The sequence below is a fragment of the Larus michahellis genome, chromosome 9, assembly GCF_964199755.1.
Source record: "Larus michahellis chromosome 9, bLarMic1.1, whole genome shotgun sequence".
In the NCBI taxonomy this organism is placed as follows: domain Eukaryota; kingdom Metazoa; phylum Chordata; class Aves; order Charadriiformes; family Laridae; genus Larus; species Larus michahellis.
Window position 1 is genome coordinate 17113702 of NC_133904.1, and position 19438 is coordinate 17133139.

General features: G+C 35.0%; 1 protein-coding gene across 1 annotated transcript in view; it reads right to left on the reverse strand.

The window, feature by feature from the left end:
* Window positions 1-19438, reverse strand: part of LRRC49 (leucine rich repeat containing 49) — a 51715-nt gene that overhangs the window by 28990 nt on the left and 3287 nt on the right. The window contains exons 5-9 of the mRNA XM_074600679.1: window positions 18553-18652; window positions 17343-17546; window positions 15645-15711; window positions 6359-6502; window positions 2201-2262 (exon numbers count right to left, since the gene is read on the reverse strand). Coding sequence (XP_074456780.1) covers window positions 2201-2262; window positions 6359-6502; window positions 15645-15711; window positions 17343-17546; window positions 18553-18652 — 577 coding nt within the window. The remainder of the gene's footprint in view (window positions 1-2200; window positions 2263-6358; window positions 6503-15644; window positions 15712-17342; window positions 17547-18552; window positions 18653-19438) is intronic.

Genomic DNA, 19438 nt, shown 5'->3' on the forward strand with positions numbered 1-19438 from the left:
TGATCACTAATAAAATATTTTAATGAACCTGTAATATAAATATAACCAGGTTTTGGCAATATACTTTTGCAGGTTTTAGCTATGCAACTACAGATAAATTAGAGTATCTGGTATCAATTTCATTGTCCAAAAGAAAAGTCAGCTGTATAGACACAGCTGTTTCTAGGAGAAATAATTTTTAAAATTACCATATGGCACACAGTAAACCCAGGTAAGTGATTCATAAAACCACACAAAATCATTTTAAAAGTCTGTAGGAATGATCAGATGTAGCACATCAATTCACTAGTATTATGGTTGCATACAGCTTCTTCTGTCAGCTCAGACAGTATGAAGCCAAGTATCAGAACTTGCATCAAGAGTATACTTCTGTATTCATTTTCCTGTTAGAAGACTTATCTACTACATAACTCAAAATCAAGAATTAATGGGGTTTATTGGCCTTCAAAACAGCTATATGCAGTAGAAGGTTATTATTTCAGAAAACCCAAGCTAAATGTTATCATTAAAAGAAATTTTGTGTTGAAAATCATATCTGGTAAATAAAGAGTTAAACTGATCCACCCACCTACCTACCCACATATGTATACAAATTTATAGAAGAGCAATGTCTTTTGTTTGACATTAAGATTTTATTTTTATACCTATTCCAACTACAAATTAAAACCAAATTATATATTTGCATGAATGTTCTAAATAATTATTTCTGGCTTACATGAAAACTAAGACTAGATCTATCAATAGTTCAACTGCAGCCCCAATGAATAAATGACTGCAATCGTGATTAAGTACCAAGAAGCAAGCTACCAATTACGTAAAGTTTGAGTAATCTACTTTAAAAACCTCACAGAGACATTTTTTCTTCTTTGAAGACCGTTAAAATAACATGAGCTTGCATAAAACAACCTGAGAAAGGAGTCAGAAAGCTACACAAAACATACCAAGTATGTAAAAAGACACAGAAATTCCACTGACTGCAGTGACGCTCCCTGATGGCAAGGGAGCCAGCTACTGCAGTCCCCTCATTGTTCTTGCCAAGCTAAGGCATTTTTTAGAAAAGCAGAAACAAAAGGCATTTATCAATTCTGGAAATTATTCAAAGAGGCAAAATGCTAACCCTTTCTCTAGCAGATTAATTAAAGGAAGTGCATATTAAAGATTACTGCAGTTCATCTCTGATTTTTAAATGTTTAATACCTGTCAGTATTTAAGGAGATCTACTGCGCTGGTACTTTAAGAACCTAAGGAACACAGACAAGTAGGTTGGAGCTGTCTGCAAAAGCCATAATGCAGGTCAACTTAAAATATTCAAGCACCTATTACAACAAAAGCTCATAGTAAGTATAACATTTTACAGAGAACGCAGATACCACAAGAACAGTACAGTATTGTCAGTAATTAGAACATGAAGCATCTTTCCCCTATCCCACATTAAATTATTTGATTCTAAGCAAAGAAGGCTCGTGGTGATTAAGAGATGAAAAAAAAAAAAAGGACACACCACACTGAAGATAATGCAGGCACTTTTTTTTTTTTCTTTTTTAAATATTGGAACCAGTATAAAAGCAGACTCCAAAAATGCATGGATATGGATAAAGCATAGGAGACAAACATTTCTATCTATTTATAACAAAATGCACTTAATAACTCGAAACTGTAGAAGCCCTGCTTTGAAAGTTGAGCTATTCTGCTTCTGCTGTCTGGCTTGAATGAATATATCTTTCAGACTTTATTAATATATGGACAAGTAAAACACAAGCATGAAATAATCCAATCATTGTAAGCAGAATCTGACTCAGCAGTTTGTGTAACTCTATAAATACAGTGATTGTATGTTAAATATAATATGTACCTTGTGTAATGTTGCTTTAACAGATACGTAGTTTAACAGGAAAACAACACATTTACAAAACTATTTTTAATTTTGGTCATCTTTGTAAACAGTATAATTTTTAAATAAAAAAATATAAGTTTCTTGGTAGAATACTTATAGTACAACTACATTTAAATGCAAAGGGTTTTGAGAATTTTTATGTTTAAAGTAGAAAATACATAATGGCTTGATTATGCTATCTGATATGTTAGGGGGAAAAAAAAAAAAGTATCTGCATTCAGAGTGTCTGAATTTAAATTTTAATGAAATACAGCTCCAATAGGACACTTTAAATTACTGATAGGAAACAAATGGTATTTCCCTTACCTAGATATATTGTTGAAGCTGAGGAAGAGACGTTGGAGACGGGGCAAAGTATCCACATCTTTCTAGAAGGAAAGATAGAGGCATAAATTCAGTAGCTGAAAGTAGCTTTCGAACCTCTCTATTTTGCCTGATGAAATACTTTCATTTCTATATGCTATAACCTTGCTGCAACATTGATTTCTGTTGAATGTGCAGCTCCATTTCTCCCTAGTGCAGACTGCAAGGGAGTGTTTCAGTGCAGATATCTACTCTGCAGAACAAGCTGCATCACTTGCAAAGCAAATGATGTTAAAGAAAAGAGGATAAGGCTGCTGCTGGTTTCTGAACAAGCTTTTGGGAAATAAGCCAAGGTGCTGTCTCAGCATTTAAGCTGCAGGATAAACACACTGTAAAAAAAAAAAAAAAGTTAATTTCGTGACCATGATGAAGGTTTTTGAAATGTAATACAGCAGTGCAATTAGCACTACCAAACAGCAGTGACTCTTCCACCAGAGAATGATCTGAAGGACTCTGTCACCTTTAAAATTAAAATTTATAAGAAGGAATGACTTTCCAGAATGAGAAGTTTTGAATTTAATACATGCCACTAAAGACCTTTACAGAAAACCTCTAAATAGCAAATAGCTCAAGTATTAGAAAGGTATCAAGTAAGATCAAACTTCATTTATGAAATATAAATCCGTAATGGCCAGACAGCCCAGGCTGCAGTGTTTCATATACCATTTAGATCGCCCACCTAACCCCTCAGTTATGAGCCTGCATCTCCTTATCCTACCAAGGAACATACTCCAACTCCCAACCTGTGGACACAAACCTATTACAGCACAGGGAAGTGTTACACAGCTCACTGCCCTGATTTTAGCCACAAATCAAATCTACAGCCCTTCCTCCCTCCATCAGATTTGTGACATGTCTACATAGCATTCCAGAAACAGAAAAAGTTCATTCTACCCAAAGAGGTGAACACAAGGCAGCTCTAAACAAACTGTGCAGCCGCTATTAATGACATGCTGCATGTGAGCTAACAAGCATTGCTGCAAGTCAGTTCTGTCCACGCTAAGCAGGGCTTATTAACTTGGGTCTGTAGCTGCAAAACCCCTGGTTCAGGGGTTCAGAGCTGTTCTGAACCCTCCCAGATCAGACCATAGAAAGATTCAGTTCACAACAGAATGATACCTGGACACCCCCTCTGTCCCTCAGGCTACTTACTGTTGATGCTAAAAGGGGTGGGGATGCATGATACAGGTGGACACACACATGAAGACAGGCATTACAGGGCTGTGCACAGTAACTCTTAAGCAGCAAAGACTAATTAATCAAATAATTCTGCACTGAAGAATACAAAGTAATTTCCCCTGAAGACAATAACTAGCAAATCTTACACTCGTGATAGCAAACACCTGAGGTGTTTGAAAAAAAAAAAAAAAGAAACAAACAAACTCCCACAACACAGGATTGGGAAAAAGAAAAAAAAAAAAAAAAAGCAAAGCAAAGCCTCCATCTACTTCAGTTTGGATACAAAATCATATAGGGCAGTAGATGTACAGGGCAGGAGATCTTTTGTGAAAAGATGGTGAACACCTTGACCAGTCCTCCCTCAAGTCTAAGATCAAGCTGCAGATGACAAAACCCAAAGTTCTAAGCTCTTAATACCTCAAAGCAATCAAGCAGGTCCATCTTTCAAACAAAAACAAAGCTTGTCTTCCTAAAAGTTGGGCCCAATTCACAACTGGATGGAAAGTTAACAGACATTCCATCTTTCATGGTATGTGAATCTATACAGATTCATGCTTTTAATGCCATACAAGACCCTTTGTAAACATTTATTCTGTCTCTTTGCTATTCTTCAGACTTCTTGAATAGTCAGACTTCTTGAAGACACTTCCAATCCTACAAGATACAATTCTTCTATAAATCAAGCATCAGGACGACCTTTTAAAATCCTAACGCTTTGGGCGAACTACAATTTATTCTTACAAAAACAACCACTTGTGATTCAAAGATTTCTAGTCTCTAATGAATACTTCAAAGACAAAAAATAGTCCCAAAATTGCTAATCTAAGGCCAGTGGATTGTAAGAGGTTATTACAGGTTTAATTGCTCAAACAAACTATAATCTAGTTGGATAACTTGAATTATTCAATATAGTTAACTGCAACACGCATGGAGTTCACTATGGGACCTCATTTTGTTTGACAAATGAGAATATCATCTTTCCCACACAGGGGGACGGGGTGTGTGAGGGTGGTGGTGAAGAAAAATAACGAAGGTTCACAAAAAATGTACTGAAAGTTATTTAAAATATATTGATTTTATTCCATTATTTTGGAAGGGCAAACTTGTTTAAATTGAGGTTAGATTCTTTCATTTAAAGAAATAATCAACTTTAAAAAGCCCAATTCATAATTATAGTGTTGTTATAGTAACTAACTATAACACAGTCCAAAAACTAAACTAAAACACAGAAACCAAAGTCTTTTAATGAACTTAGAGTGTAACTTTTGTAGTTAAGTCCTACATCATAACTATATCATGATTAAATGACAGCCCACACCCAACCCCACACACAGTCAGCCATAAGGAAACCTAAACCTCATCTTCAAGAAAAGAAATCTAAACCCCCTCCCTCAACTACTCAAGTAATAATATAACAATATTTTGGATCTTCTTTCCATAAAATGATACATTTGCTTCTATGTTTTTGGATTTTCAGTAATATCATATTGCAGCAGATTCTGAATTTCAATACAAAAGTAGTGCAGCTTTCATTTTTTCAGGGTGTTTGCCCTCAAAAAATTTAAAACAAGTTTAAGCAAAAAAATACAGGTACATTGTTGCGCACAGAGAAAGAGACAATACATATCATTAAAATAAGAAAAAGATTTTATTTTAGGAGAGAGACATATATTTACTTTAGGTTTCAGACAGCACGACATGTCCAAGACTTGACTTCATATGATTTAAGAGTCCTTCTCTAGAGAAAGGAGTGTTAGCATCATACTTGCTAAAAATCACCATCCCATTAAAAACAAAACAAAACAAACAAACAAAAAAATCACACACACACCCCATTACATTAGCATTTAACCAGGGTGAAAAAAAAAAAACACCCCAAAACCAATTAGACATAATAAAGTACTTCCCTGAAGAGAACATCATCTTCTGAAACACTGTCTCTGGCCAGGAAAGACTAAAAAGTTAAATTGAAATATAGCACAGAGTCCAATCCTATAACTCACTAATTTAAATTTCATGCTGACTCTCCATTTGTGACAGCAGGAAGCAAGGAGAAAGTACCAGCTACACCCACAAGGAGTGAAAAGGCAGCAGCTACAAGCAAGGAAGAGAATTCTAGGTAACATAATTGCTGTAGCAGGAAGGTACAGTAACAGAATCAGCAATGAGCAGAGATTTCTTATTTTTGAAGTGCAACAACAATTCACATATGACAAGTAGCAGAAATTTGAGAAAGGAAAGACTCACCAGCAATAGGAGACCAAGAACTAAAGGAATTATGAAGGCCAGAAAAATATAGCTATTTAAGTTGACTTACTGTATTATTTTAAAAAGCATTTGTTCAAACAATGTACTTGCGATCCCTGAACTATAACTCATAAATTGCGAAGTGAAAAGCTTTATTTTCTAGAACGTAAAAGACTTACAATGCTGGGTTAAAGCTTCAATTGGGAAATTCTGCTTTTAAGATCAATACCTATTTTCTCTGCATTTGGCTCAGAAATATTCATAAGGAGATGAAATTTAAGATGGTCTGACTGCTTATCCGAGCTACAGAAATTAAGAGAGGGTTTGTTTCTAGGAAACAAACTTGTATGAAAGAAAAGTCTCTCTATGATAGTACCACAAAACTGCTTCAGAATATTTTTTTCCCCCTCTTAAAAAACCATCATGAGCTATCAAGACTTGAATCACAACAAGCCATCACATTTAAAGAAAATAATACCAAAAATAAATTGCTGTTTGTTTCACCTTTATATTGTGAGAGTAAGTATTGCAGCGGAACAAGATAAGCAACGCAATACAGGGAAACACAAGATTTCACAAATCTGAAATGCTGATATGGTTTAAACAAGTTACAGTAATAGTGCATTTTGTTGAAAAGAAAGAAAAGAAAGAAAAGACAAGAGTTTTGTTCCTTACTATAGCAGAGACTTGATTATGACGAAGGTTGAGCTCTGTGAGAGAATCCAGTCCATTAAGGTTTTCTACAATGGTTAGCAGGTTCCTGGCAAGGTTTAACACTCTCAGTTCACTCAAATGACTGATGTTTTCTATTTTAGTAATCTGTGAAAGAGGTAGAATTACAAAAGTGCATACTGTGTTTTATAGAGGTATACAATAGATATATGTAGCACATACATTTTTTTTTTAAGTATACATGAACAATCAACTTAATACGATAGTGTGCTTCTTGCGTATTTTTCTAAACCATGATAATCATGTCATAAATTGCTGAAAACAAGCTACGGTCTGCTAGAGATTAAGTACTAGCATTCACTTCACTAATATCTTTCTAGTCATACTGCAGCAAAACCAGTCAACACTTCCTTCCTTACCATCAGAAATTAGGTTATTTCAGCTGTGCTGCTCTGTAGCAGCAACCTTGAAGACACCATGAAACTAAGAGGACACTGGTGATATTATAGTATGTCAAAATCCTTAATTTGTCTGCAAAGGCACTCGAACACACATCCAAATCGCCTGGTACATATCCTGCAAGAATATGCAGCATCGTATCCCCCTACCATTGCAGAACTCTTGCACCGATTTCCCTTCATGCCTCTTAAAAAAAACAGTTGCAGCACTCATAGCTCTATCTACAGGAGCTCCACAGACGGACTTTCTGGCAGGCCATGAGGACAGGAACCTGCTGTGAGTCAGGGGCAAGGAGCAGCCACATCCCTCTGGAGAAGAAAGCAATTATTCTGAAATTGGAACTTGTAAGGAAGTTTTATGAGCAGGTAATTGCTGGAATCAGTAATACACACTGAAAAGTTAGAAAAGAAAGCATCCTTAGTTTAGATACACTTGCTTGACAGTCCCCAGCACTTCTTCGGCAACTCATGGCTTCCTGTGACTAGAAAATTGAGGGATCAAACAAAGCGACTAAACTACATCAAACAGGCAGCTGCCTGAGGTTTGTTTTTATACTTAATTCCCTGTTTTAAAGATTCATGTGACATTGACCAAAAGACAAAAAAAAAAAAAAAAAAGAATAGTAGTAATAGCTACTGTCCCTTAATTTTATTTTTGACTTCTAGAAACACAACCGTGTTTTACAAAGGCATTAATTATTGCTCTATTGACACAGGCACTGCTTTTTAGAAGAGTGATCCACTCAAGGATCTCTATCCAGATATTTATTTCTCACAGTAGTCTTGTAATTTGTCCTCCAGCATCTACCCAGACCCTTACACAGGACTTGCATACAGCAACATCTCATGGAGAAGATGAAGTATTGCCACTGTGCAGGACATTCCCATCACATTCTTACTGAAGTCCATGCTATATGGCAGAAAGAAGGCAGGTCTATCCTGAGGAAAAGACTTCACAAAACATGTGGCAGGGCATCCAAGGATAGAGCGCACAAAGCTACTAGCAAGTATAATGAATTCCCTTTCAATTAGAATGATCACCTGCTGGACCACTCCACGCTCCCTCCAACACCCTGTCCTCAGGCACGTGATTCCTCCCCAAAGCTGCCAACAGCAATTAGATGCGGACAAGCAAGATAGTGACTGCTGTCACACATCTTCCCAGTGATAATGAACTTTCTGATGCTCTATACCAGTACAAATCTGGCCATGTCAATTTCCAGAAAGTGTCCAGCAGCTCCTGGAATGGGGGAAGAGGCAAGGTAGCTGTAATTTAACAGTTTGAGAACACATAATCACAGAATTACAGAATCATAGGGTTGGAGGGACCTCTGGAGATCATCTAGTCCAACCCCCCTGCCAGAGCAGGGTCACCTAGAGCAGGTTGCACAGGAATGCGTCCAGGCAGGTTTTCAATGTCTCCAGAGATGGATGTTGTTGGTAATTTTCATATATGTGTGTACACATACATATATACGTGTGTGTATATATATATATATATCTGTAAGTCTAGGACATGACTTGAATATGCCACTATGAAAAGTATTCCAGCAATGTTTCCATTAAAAAGCATACATAAGTAGATAACGAAACCAACATTAAATAATATCTTAAACCAACATTTGAGTCAACTGCTAATTAAACTATGATACATCTTCCATTTATGTGTATTATATGCAGAAAATAAAAATTACCAGGATACAAAAATATTACTGCAAAAGGAACAGAAAATACCACCATTTGGAACAATATATTTAGACAGACAGACTTGTAAAAGCAAAGCCAAGTGCAGATGGTTAGCATGAAGTGCACAGACCTCTGCAGGTGTCTGCTTAGCCAAAATTACAACATGCCACGATGTAGAATATTAATCCTGGCATTTCATTGCTATTGCAAAAACAATGATTTCATCAGCGGTGTATAGAGATACTCCTCATTGTTTGCTAAGGTTTAAGATTACTGGATTTCCTCTGTTTCAATTATGCATGCACACGTGTAGATACACCGACTTTTAGTACATACTATTAGGTGTGAATTAGATAACAAGCCACTTTTAGAGAATTCAAATTATACTTCTTTTACTAAAAACAAGTTATATCTATGACTATTTTGTATTAATTATAAATAAGGAAGGATTATTATTAACCATTTTAGTTGCTTTTTCAAATACCTAATACTTTACTTACAAACATTGAACAAAAACACTATTATATTTTCTTGTTTACTTAGTTATGCAACAGATATATTTCAGAAGAGATTGTTCTGCACCACATAATCACTCCACAATTAAACTGCACAAAAGTTATATCTTTTAACACACATTTCTGAGATTACCGAAACAAAATCCAGGCCTAAAAAAAAAAAAAAAAAAACCAAGTTGCTTCCCCCCCCCTCACCCCCCTTTTACTTATATCCTTGAACTTTTGGCGAGGAAAATGATTCACAGAATTAATCAGAAAACAAAAAATAACTATGACGACTTTTTAAAATTTAACGGATTATAGAATAAATTTCATTCTAAATAAATTTAGAATTAAATTCAATTTCAACTTGACTCAACTTTAATGCATCAGTTCGCTGAGACAGAATAAAGTCCATTTTGACCCTATCTAAATTAAGAAGGTTTTAAAGACATTTACATGGAAGATATACCATTTATACTATTTACCTTGACAGCAAAGATCAAGGTAACAATCAGTATTCTCTCCATAGAATACTCAAGAGTGCTTGGAAGCACATTATTTAGAAATTAAACATTTAGTTCAAAGTCAAATGCAAGTTGTAGTGCATTAAATATACCACAGACACAATCACCTGCAGGGTCTCTAAATGATATAGTATTTTATGTCCACATTAGCGTGTTAATAACCATAGAAACGGAGTCTCTACATGAAAATTGAAGTAAATGTTATTAAGATGCTGTATTTTCTTACAAATTTTTACTGGCAGTATTAAAATCAAGAGCCTTACTAAATCATGTAGGAAAACAGGCAAAGAGTAGTAATATGACAGGGGAATTCACATTCTGTCCCTTTTGTAAAGCACAGGCATCGAGTGCAATATTTCACTAGGCATTACACTGGTTTGGTTTTTTGTTGTTTTTGGGGTTTTTTTGTTTTGTTTTTTTTTAAACCTTTTTTTGATTATTTATTATATGAAGGGATTTTCTTTAAGTAGTAACACACTTAAAAATTTTAATTTGGAAAATAAAAAAATCCTCCAAGGTTTATCATTAAGCACTGCAGAATACTATAACTCAATGTTTTAAAGCACATCCAGTTCCCAGTGCATTTCTCACTTTGGGCAGGAGAAATCTCAAGGTTCAGACCAAATCATGTTATCCAAAATATCCAGCACCCAGATAAATCAAAATATTTTCCCAAAAATGAACAAAATGAAATTTTCCTCCTTCTCTTTTGCCTCACCTCTAAGCTCTTGGAAACATTCCAGTCTTGGAAGTTTCACAATCTGCATTCCATCTACGGGATTGATTTACACCCCAAGGGGGAGGGAGGGAGGGACTAAGACTAAAAAAGGAATCTAGCTTTCCTCTTTACTGATACTACTCCATGAACATTAACAAAAATAAATAATTTATAAATAAATAATTGCTAGGCTCTAGCACTATTTTTGAAAAATATGATTGATAATATTGATATCCTGGCCATACCCTACTTGAGTATTTCTGTTCTGCATCTATAGAGTGACTGCTGAGATTTCTTACCTTATGTAGAACCACTGTGTGTAATCAAAGAGTTGACTTTTTTTTTTCCTTAGGCTAATGCATTTCAAATACCTTTAATATAACTTGTACACAAGATTTACTTGTTCATTGATCCTCTGGGATCACGGGTAACGTTTAAGAGATACTGCACCTTTTTAGCAATAGCTTTGAACACCAAAAAAGTTAAAATTATTGCAAGCACCTTAGAATATTCCTGTAGTGAATTAAACTACTGAAGAATGAAAACTATTTGGTCAGAAATTATGTAATGGATATTACACATAAGATATTTTAGTATTTTATTGTAACTATGTCCTATAACATACACAAACCATCAAGGGGAAAAATGGTAGTAAAAAGAATAATACTTTTTCTTGCCAGATATGTGAGCACGTCCAATGTTCTCAGAAAGAATTGTGGAATATCACATTCACTCAAGAGTCAATCTGGTAAAATTATTTGCCAAAAGGCATCAGGAGGATTTACTGGGTTTTGCTATAACCTGCTACATTGAATTTTAGGAGTTTTATTTAATGACATCAGAGAAGCCAAACCATGAAAACAAAGACTATGGAAAAACTCTGTTCTGTATGATAACTCAGAAGTAGTAATAGTACTGTAGCAATTTATATTCCGTCGTATATTACAGTAATAATATTAGTGTTGCCAGGCAATACCATTTAAATGGTAGCATTTCACTTAATGTGACTCTTCTCATCTACTGGAGTCTAACAAACATGTTAAACCACCTTCTGGAATTGTCTGTCTGACTGCAGAGGAAAGCTGGTGGTACCAGAATTACTGAATGCAAGTTAACTTGTATCTCAAGTAAACTGTATGCAAGCAGCAAATATTCAGCTAATCCTCTACGCTGATGAAGACTGCTCACCAGATATTCTCCCCTTAATAGAACTGTCTTTACTACAAAAAAAAAAAAAAATTATGTGTCCTCATCTTCTATTAACTAAGACGTGGCAACTTCAAAAGGCAAAACCCCCCTCAAAATAGAGGTGCTATATATATTAATACAAAGAATAAGAAGAGGTGTAAAATAGATCACTGTTCTAATACATATATAAATATGAACTACAGAGGATGACTCTATAAAATAGACAAATCAACAAGTTTGAAGGAAATTCAACTGTCTTATTTCTCAACAAATAAAACACCAAAATGCTCCACAAAGCAACTTGTGATCAACTTCCACTCTCAAGCAGTAGCAGAATCAATGAATAGAAGCAAACAGTGCAAACTGCGGAGAAAGTGCTCTAAAGACCAACAGACTCGATGCATAATTTCATCAAGTATGTGGGATTTATACACATCAAAACCACATGAACACACCTATCCTAACCCCAAATACAAAGTGCCATTCAATGAGTACTGTAGTAGGATGTTGGTTTAGAGCACTACAGCTCAAGAAACCGCCACATTCATCTAACAGAGAGGTTTTTCATGGCTTTACAGGGGAGATTTTTGCCATGAAGAATTGTCAGTTTACTAATATCCTCAAAATAGTTGTTCTTCTCTACTATTCTTTTCTTCTATTTCCCCTGCTGCTAAAAAGGGAAAATAGGAAAAGATAGTGAATTTAATCTGAAGTAACTCTAGTCATGGAATCAGAGCATCAGTTGAGGTCAGAAGGGGACTCTGGAGATCACCCTTTCCAACCCCACTGCTTAAAGCAAGGTCAACTATGGCAGGCTACCCAGGACCACGTCCAGTCAGGCTTAGACCGCCTCTGGGGATTGAGATTCTCCCACCTCTCTGGGCAACCTTCTCCAGTGTTTGGCCACCCTGACAATAACATTTTTCTGAAGTCTGAAGAAGTTTCCTGTATTGCAGGAATTTCAATGTTTCTTGTCCTTTTGCTGGATACCACTGAGCTAAGTCTGGCTCCATCTTATGTAGACCCTCCCATCAGCTATTTATATGCATCGATAAGAACTCCCTGAGGCTTCTCTTCTCCAGGCAAAGCAAATCTAAAAAAATTACAGGCTATGCAACAATTTGCAAAACTTACATCCAAGTTTCAGTTTACCAATGGCTTTCTTGAAAGAATCTAGTGTTTCTTCCTGGAGAGTTTGGTATTAAAATCCCTTCCACTAACTTAACTACAAGGACAGGTTTTGTAATAAAGTTACAAACGTTTTCTTCAAAAATACAAAATCATCAGTTTAAATTAATACTATCAAAAAATAAATGCAAAACCAAGTGCGCAAGTCTGAGTAGTACCTTTAACAGCATGAACTTTGCAGTGTAGTCCAAGAATATCACATTAAGAAAATCCTGAAAATATTCCTGGCAACAAGATATAGATGATACCACAGAGCAAGCTGTCTTTTCTAGAAAATAGTCTTGAAGTTTTGCGCTGCATCAAGATTATCTGTTTCCCATGTACACAGCATTAAATAATTTCTCACATCCCTAAGAAACACAACTTTGAATGTAAAACGAAAAGTACTGTAAAAATATCTGTAAGCATAACAGAGTATGACTGAAAAGATGGTAACTTTAAGTAACCTATACAGTCTGTTTCACAGTTACTGGAAGTGAGCAACGGAAAACGATGCCCAGAGGAAATCTCATATTCACACAGCACATACAGATATTCATACCACACTGGCAGTCAATGATGCTTTTGTATGCCTGAAGTGAATCACATTTTTCCATAGTTATAAGAAAGAAAGACACAAGTGATGCACACCACAAAAGTGCCGCCACACCCTCTACTTGAAATAAGGGCCACCCTGATAAAGGAAAGTTGCTGCCCATCACTGGTTCTCAATTGTAAAAATGACTAGATTTATTGTAGATTTTTTTACTTTACTGTAAGAACTGGGTGCAGGATAACACCATAATCAATCTAAGGAAACAGATGTATCAAGAGCTTATTAAGATAATGTAAATCCTATTTTCTATTATTTTTCATTATGACTGAGGATATTCTGTTTCTGCATTCTTGATTTTAATTATTCTGTGCCAAATTAAAAAAAAATAATGTATATGTTAGAGACAGGACACTACATCAACAGAACAATGATCAGAATTCCCTATTTTGAACTATATAAAAACAAACAAATAATTTTTAATTCTACTGATCCGTTGTTTAAATTGCTATGTTCTGGAATATTGGAACATGGATTTTGGAGTTGCGGTCTGTTCTTGAGAAATTCACAATGTGTACCATTTAAAATAGACTAGAAGGCTGCCATAAATAACCATCCCACAAATCTAAGTAAAAGACAGAGCCCTCCTGTTCCTACTCCTAAGCAAACAACAACCACCCCTTCCCCCTGAGACTTTGAATGAAGACGCTAGTACACTACGCTGATATGTTGAGTTTGAGACATTTCTTCCCTTCTTCATTTCTTCCCTTATGCCTTCAAAAATAGCTAACATCATCTATGGCAGATTGGTGTTTTAAATTTTTAATTCCTCAAAGACAAGAAAAAAGAATGTTAACATGAAAACTTGCATATCTTTAAACTGGAAAGGAACAGAAAGATAATTTAGTATTTGAAGATAAATTCATAGTCTTTATGTGGTCTTTCCAAAAAAAAAATACTCTAAACCTATGAAAAAACGTGCAGGAAACAATTAATTTCATTTCCTAACATTTGTGCCCTTCACATGTACATTTATGATTAAAACTTTCTGAAAATCAAAAGCATTTATTATGCTCTAGAGACTTAATATTTAACTCTTGATACAGGATAATTTGTTAAGTTCTCTGGACCAAAGTAGACCTATTATTATGAAGCTGATCTAGTAGCAACCAATTGGGCACCATGCCCAAAAGTCCTAATAAAGTTCTAGCTTATGTAAAGGGAGTTGTACAGACACTGGAAGGGGAAAAAAAAAAAATCAGATATACTTTACAATCATTTGCAAGAGTTGTGCATGACCTGTGTTTCATTTCTATCAGCGATTTTTCCATTTGTACTATAGAAGTGTACTGACTGGCACAGCCACATATCTAGTCTGCAAGTATTTTTACCAAAAACATAGAAACACCCCCAAACTTAGAACAGCAATAAGAAAAGGATTATAACTACACCAACACTTAGCCATCTCCAAACATAGTCACTCTAAGGCTCTAAGATGTCGTTATGTGTCCTTACACTGCCTCTGCCACTGTACAACACGCATACTATTGGACTAGTGTTATTCAAAGAAGGCACAAACTTATCACAACACATAATAACTCATTATAATGCTAGTTTGTTTTTTTCTTTTTTTTTCTTTAAAAAAGAAAAAGCATTCCCATTCTGCACTGTCAAGTAATTGTATAATAAAGATCACACACAGAGAAGTCGGTAAGACATCAAAACTGTCAGAACAGGAATGCAGAAAATTCACACATTGGTCATATATAGTTACAATAACCATATGTTGTTTTAAACAACTCAATTATGGAACATTTTGTATCACATGTGTTTAAAATTTATTTTACAAAAGAATATATCCATCTTGCTTTTAATACTCCATGTTGTTCACGACATACCTATGAAATAGAATCTTTCTCTTATATGTACTACAGCTAAAACTTTATGCACCACTTGAATTAGAGATGTCCACTTAGTCTCAAATTGGGGAAACGGAATAGACATTAAGTAAGATGCATTAATTCAGAAGCATGAATCAGTCAAGAGCTTGGACCCATTCTGCTTTTTCCTGTACAAATTTAAGTCTTCTACAGATATGTAAGGCCTCTTGGTCTGTAAGATCACCAATAGAAGAAACAACACAACAATCAATGGGACCTTAAATTCTTCTATAACTTCTAAGACTGGGTTACTTCAACACCACCACAACTACTTATACTAGATTACTATTCTATAGGTGTGATGCCATTATACTCAGTTGACTCAGCATTTTAATCACTGTAATTTGCCAAAAGTACAATGCTGAAAGTACAAGAGACTTGATACAAAGATTGAATATAACATCATACCACCTTTTATCAATTTACTGATTTCTGTGACCTCAAAAATTGCAAGATTTGCTACCAGCTCCCTTTCAAAAAGCAATGGTTTGGTAAGAGACACAGGAAACACATGATGCCTACACAAGAAACGTAAATGATCAAGTTATTGTACTGTACCTGATTTCCGTGAAGATCTAAAACATCAAGATTTTTTAAGTTCTCCAGATTTGAGATCTTCTTTATTCTGAAAGATTTCAATTATGACATAAATTATTTTTCACATTAGATAAAAAGTATCTTTCATTTTCCAACTACTTTCCTGCCTACCAACGGTAACAGAAGAATAACAAAGTTCTGAACCACATAAAAAAAGTGAATAAATGAATGAGTGTGCCTTAAACTATCACCTTCCTTTCTGTCAATAATGCAATAGACACAGTATGTACATGGCTCTTCTAGAAGATGAAAAGGGAAGGAGTACTTGCACCACTAGAAAACAAAGTCAATGACCAAACAAAGTCAATTATCCAGACATCTAAATAATAAAAAGAAACAACATTATTACTGGCAAAGAGCTAATTCCAAACAAGTTTAAAGAAAAACTGCAGTGACACAGGCTTTTGAGAGTTTGTTAGAAGAACACAGAAGTAAAAAAAAAACAACAAAAAAAAACAACAAAAAACCCACAACAGCAAACAAAAACCTGAAAGCCGCTGGTCCTTTTTGGACAATATTGATTTGGCAGTATTTCTTCTCCCCCTGTACAACTTCACTGTCTTGAAACTTTCCTGTCCTGTCCTATTTTCTGATTCCAAACCTGGGTTATTATATACTCAACAGCATCATCTACTGGCTAATTATATTAAACATCACGTGTATTTTGCATTTGCTTCAAGAATAAACAAAGATCACATATAGATCAAGCTGAAAACAAGTTGCTGGCAACTTTGTCTGACTTGTAATCATTTATGTCTTGTCCTAACTACCTCCAAACCATACTTCTATGTAAACAAACTATACAGCGTTCAATATAGTTATGATTTGGAAAATAATTCCTTAAAGCACCTTAAAGTTATCATTCCAATGCCCCAATGTTTTGCTATAAGCAAAATTAATTTCTACAGGTGAGATTTTTAATGTAAAAGCTGTAAGCTCTAGTAACATGCTGGACTATAGGAAGTTGTCGGTTTTGAATACAAGCTGAATTAGGAGATGTACGCTTTGTAATCTGCACATAACTGAAGTTTGTTTACCAGTTCTGCCTTTACTGAATATAAAGAAAATAAGGAAACTGAACAAAATCAGAGCACAACTCTTAGATGTGTGAGCAATTCCACAGATACTTCTATTAAACTATTAGAATTAAAAGCTACAGGATTTGAACTGTATTTTTAGAAAGTACTACAACTAGAAAGTTGTATCTCCCAACAAAATAGAATCTACAAATAAGCAATAAAATCCACGATTCATCTGATTTTTTCCCAAATAAACACATCAGGCAGAAATACTTTCTCATACGTTATAAAGAATCAATTAATATTTTATGTGATGTGAAAAGAGATTCCACCTGTCACACAGATCTAAGAACACTTATTTAACAGACTATCAGAACAGAAGATTAGACAGAAACACATAAAATATTTCAGAACTGTTGCTAAAATTTACCTAAGAAATTAAGTTCCTGAAGAACGTTACAAGCAAAAGCTGTGTACTTCCTCAGTGGGATCCCTAACACTTAACTTAGTGTTAAGGACCAGCTCACCGGTCTCACAGCTAACATCACAATCTGAAAAATCGGTAACAGAAACAATGACAGATCACAGTTGCCACACCATAAAGAAATAGGGTGCTTTACGTTAGTTTTATTATTTTTACCTGTTCTTTCCCAGCAAAAGGACTCTTAGGGATCTAAGAGTTGAAAGCCCACTTATTTCCTCTATCTGATTATCATATAAATCTAAGAAAACAAGATGCTGCAGATTAGAAATATTTTGGATCCGGGTTATAAAGTTATGTTGGAAATTCAAAAGGCGAAGATGATCTTCCCCATCAATAATTGGGCACACTGTCAGTTTTTGCCTGGAAGGAAAAAGAAACAAATCAAAAACCACACGTATGTTAAAAATTGCTAATCTACCTTCTACCCATTCACTCTAACTGAACTGAGGAAAGTATATTATCTTGATTACGGTAACATTAAGGTAATTAGGTTTGCTCATTAAACTCTGTAAGTAAGGCAGTAACTCCTTACTATGAAAAAAAAGTTAGCATGCAAATACAGCTGAAGTGCTTCCAAAATTCTCTGAAAGCCTGTCCTCTTAATCAGAGGTTTGCTGGTTACATGGAAACTACATGGAAGTTCCGTGTTGTGACCACATGAAAATTTAAACAAATGCAACCTGCCAATTTTTTTTTTCCATCAGATACACATAAGCAACCTGCTTAGATCAGAATTTGAAACATTCTATGTCTATGCAATTTTTCTTTGGTTTATAGAACTTTACATTTGAAATATAAAAACATGAGGTAAGTTTTAAAGTAAAAGACACGGCAAATGATGCTGAAAGTGGTTATTCTTATTTTAGGATTATTCCAGAAGGAGTCCTACTGACCTGACAAAGCTTTTTGGACTACATGAACCTTACCCCCACCAAAAAAAAAAAAAGTTATAATTAAATATCTTTCAGATTTTTTTTGTGTGTTCTGGTTAAAGGGGAGGGAAAAAAAAAAAAAAAGACGATTCTACAGTAAGTGCATCAGATTAGAACTAATGGAAACATAGCCTCTTTCTATAGATTACTTGCATGACCTTGCATTCACCTCCTAAACTGGCTCCTTAGTTTACAATGAAAAGCCCTAACTGCCTAGATGACTGCTGTATGGATATATTCATCACAAGGACACTCATACAGAATTTCTCTACGGGACATAGTTCTTCTCTCAAAACCACACACATACAAAACCCAAGAAAACCAAACCCACCACTCATACCATCGACCACAGGCATTACTGGAATACTCATCACTTTAGACCATCAGACGCAAGAGTTGCAAGCTATGGGGTGCGTTCTCCATAACCCTCTCACCTTTCCAGGGTAAGTCTATCAGAATTCAGTATTTTTTCTTCAGCAGTACGTTGCAATACAGGAAACGTTATTGATGAGCTGCTCCCAAAATTGGTGTTATCTATCAGAAAATCATACAGAGAATATATGACCTAGTACTTTGTACAATCATCTCATTAACTACAGATAATAGAAGATTTTTTCTTATTAAAAAGAGTTAGTACACGGCAGTGCATTTCGTCTCCAGTCTTCAGTACTTCTGAGTTACTAATTTTCTCTCCTGCCATTTTTATTTACAACTACATCTCTCTACATCCTCTTTCCAAAGTATGTCCATGTATTTAATTTCTGAGAGATTTTTAACAACAATTTGTTGTACGCAGATATTTTGTAAATGTTTTTGTTTTGATTAGAATTACCCAATGATGTTTTAAGGTAAGGTTGTATAATTGTTTCACAAGTTCAGTATCTGAACTTAAAGATATAATCTAACTTAAGACGAATTTGAAGACACAGATCAAGTAGATGTTGATAGAACTAGAGACTAAAGCACCAAAACATTGAAACGGTCCCACTGAGCCACAAACAAATGCAAAGTCACTTAAAGGTAACCATTGGTATTATATTTCACTCCATTATCAAGAAAGAAACAGGCAGCCATTTAAAACATATCTACAAAGCTATCTATCTTTACCCATTTTGTTAATATAAGGCAAAAGAGGGAGGATGACTAAAAATAACTGCAAAATAAATTAAAAAGTTTTCTGTGAGCTTTGGCTTATTTGGGAAATGATCCACTGAAAAATATTGGCCAAAAATAAATCATAGAACTATAGAATCATTTAGGTTGGAAAAGACCTTTAAGATCATCAAGTCCAACCACAAAAATTATCGTGCATGCATACTA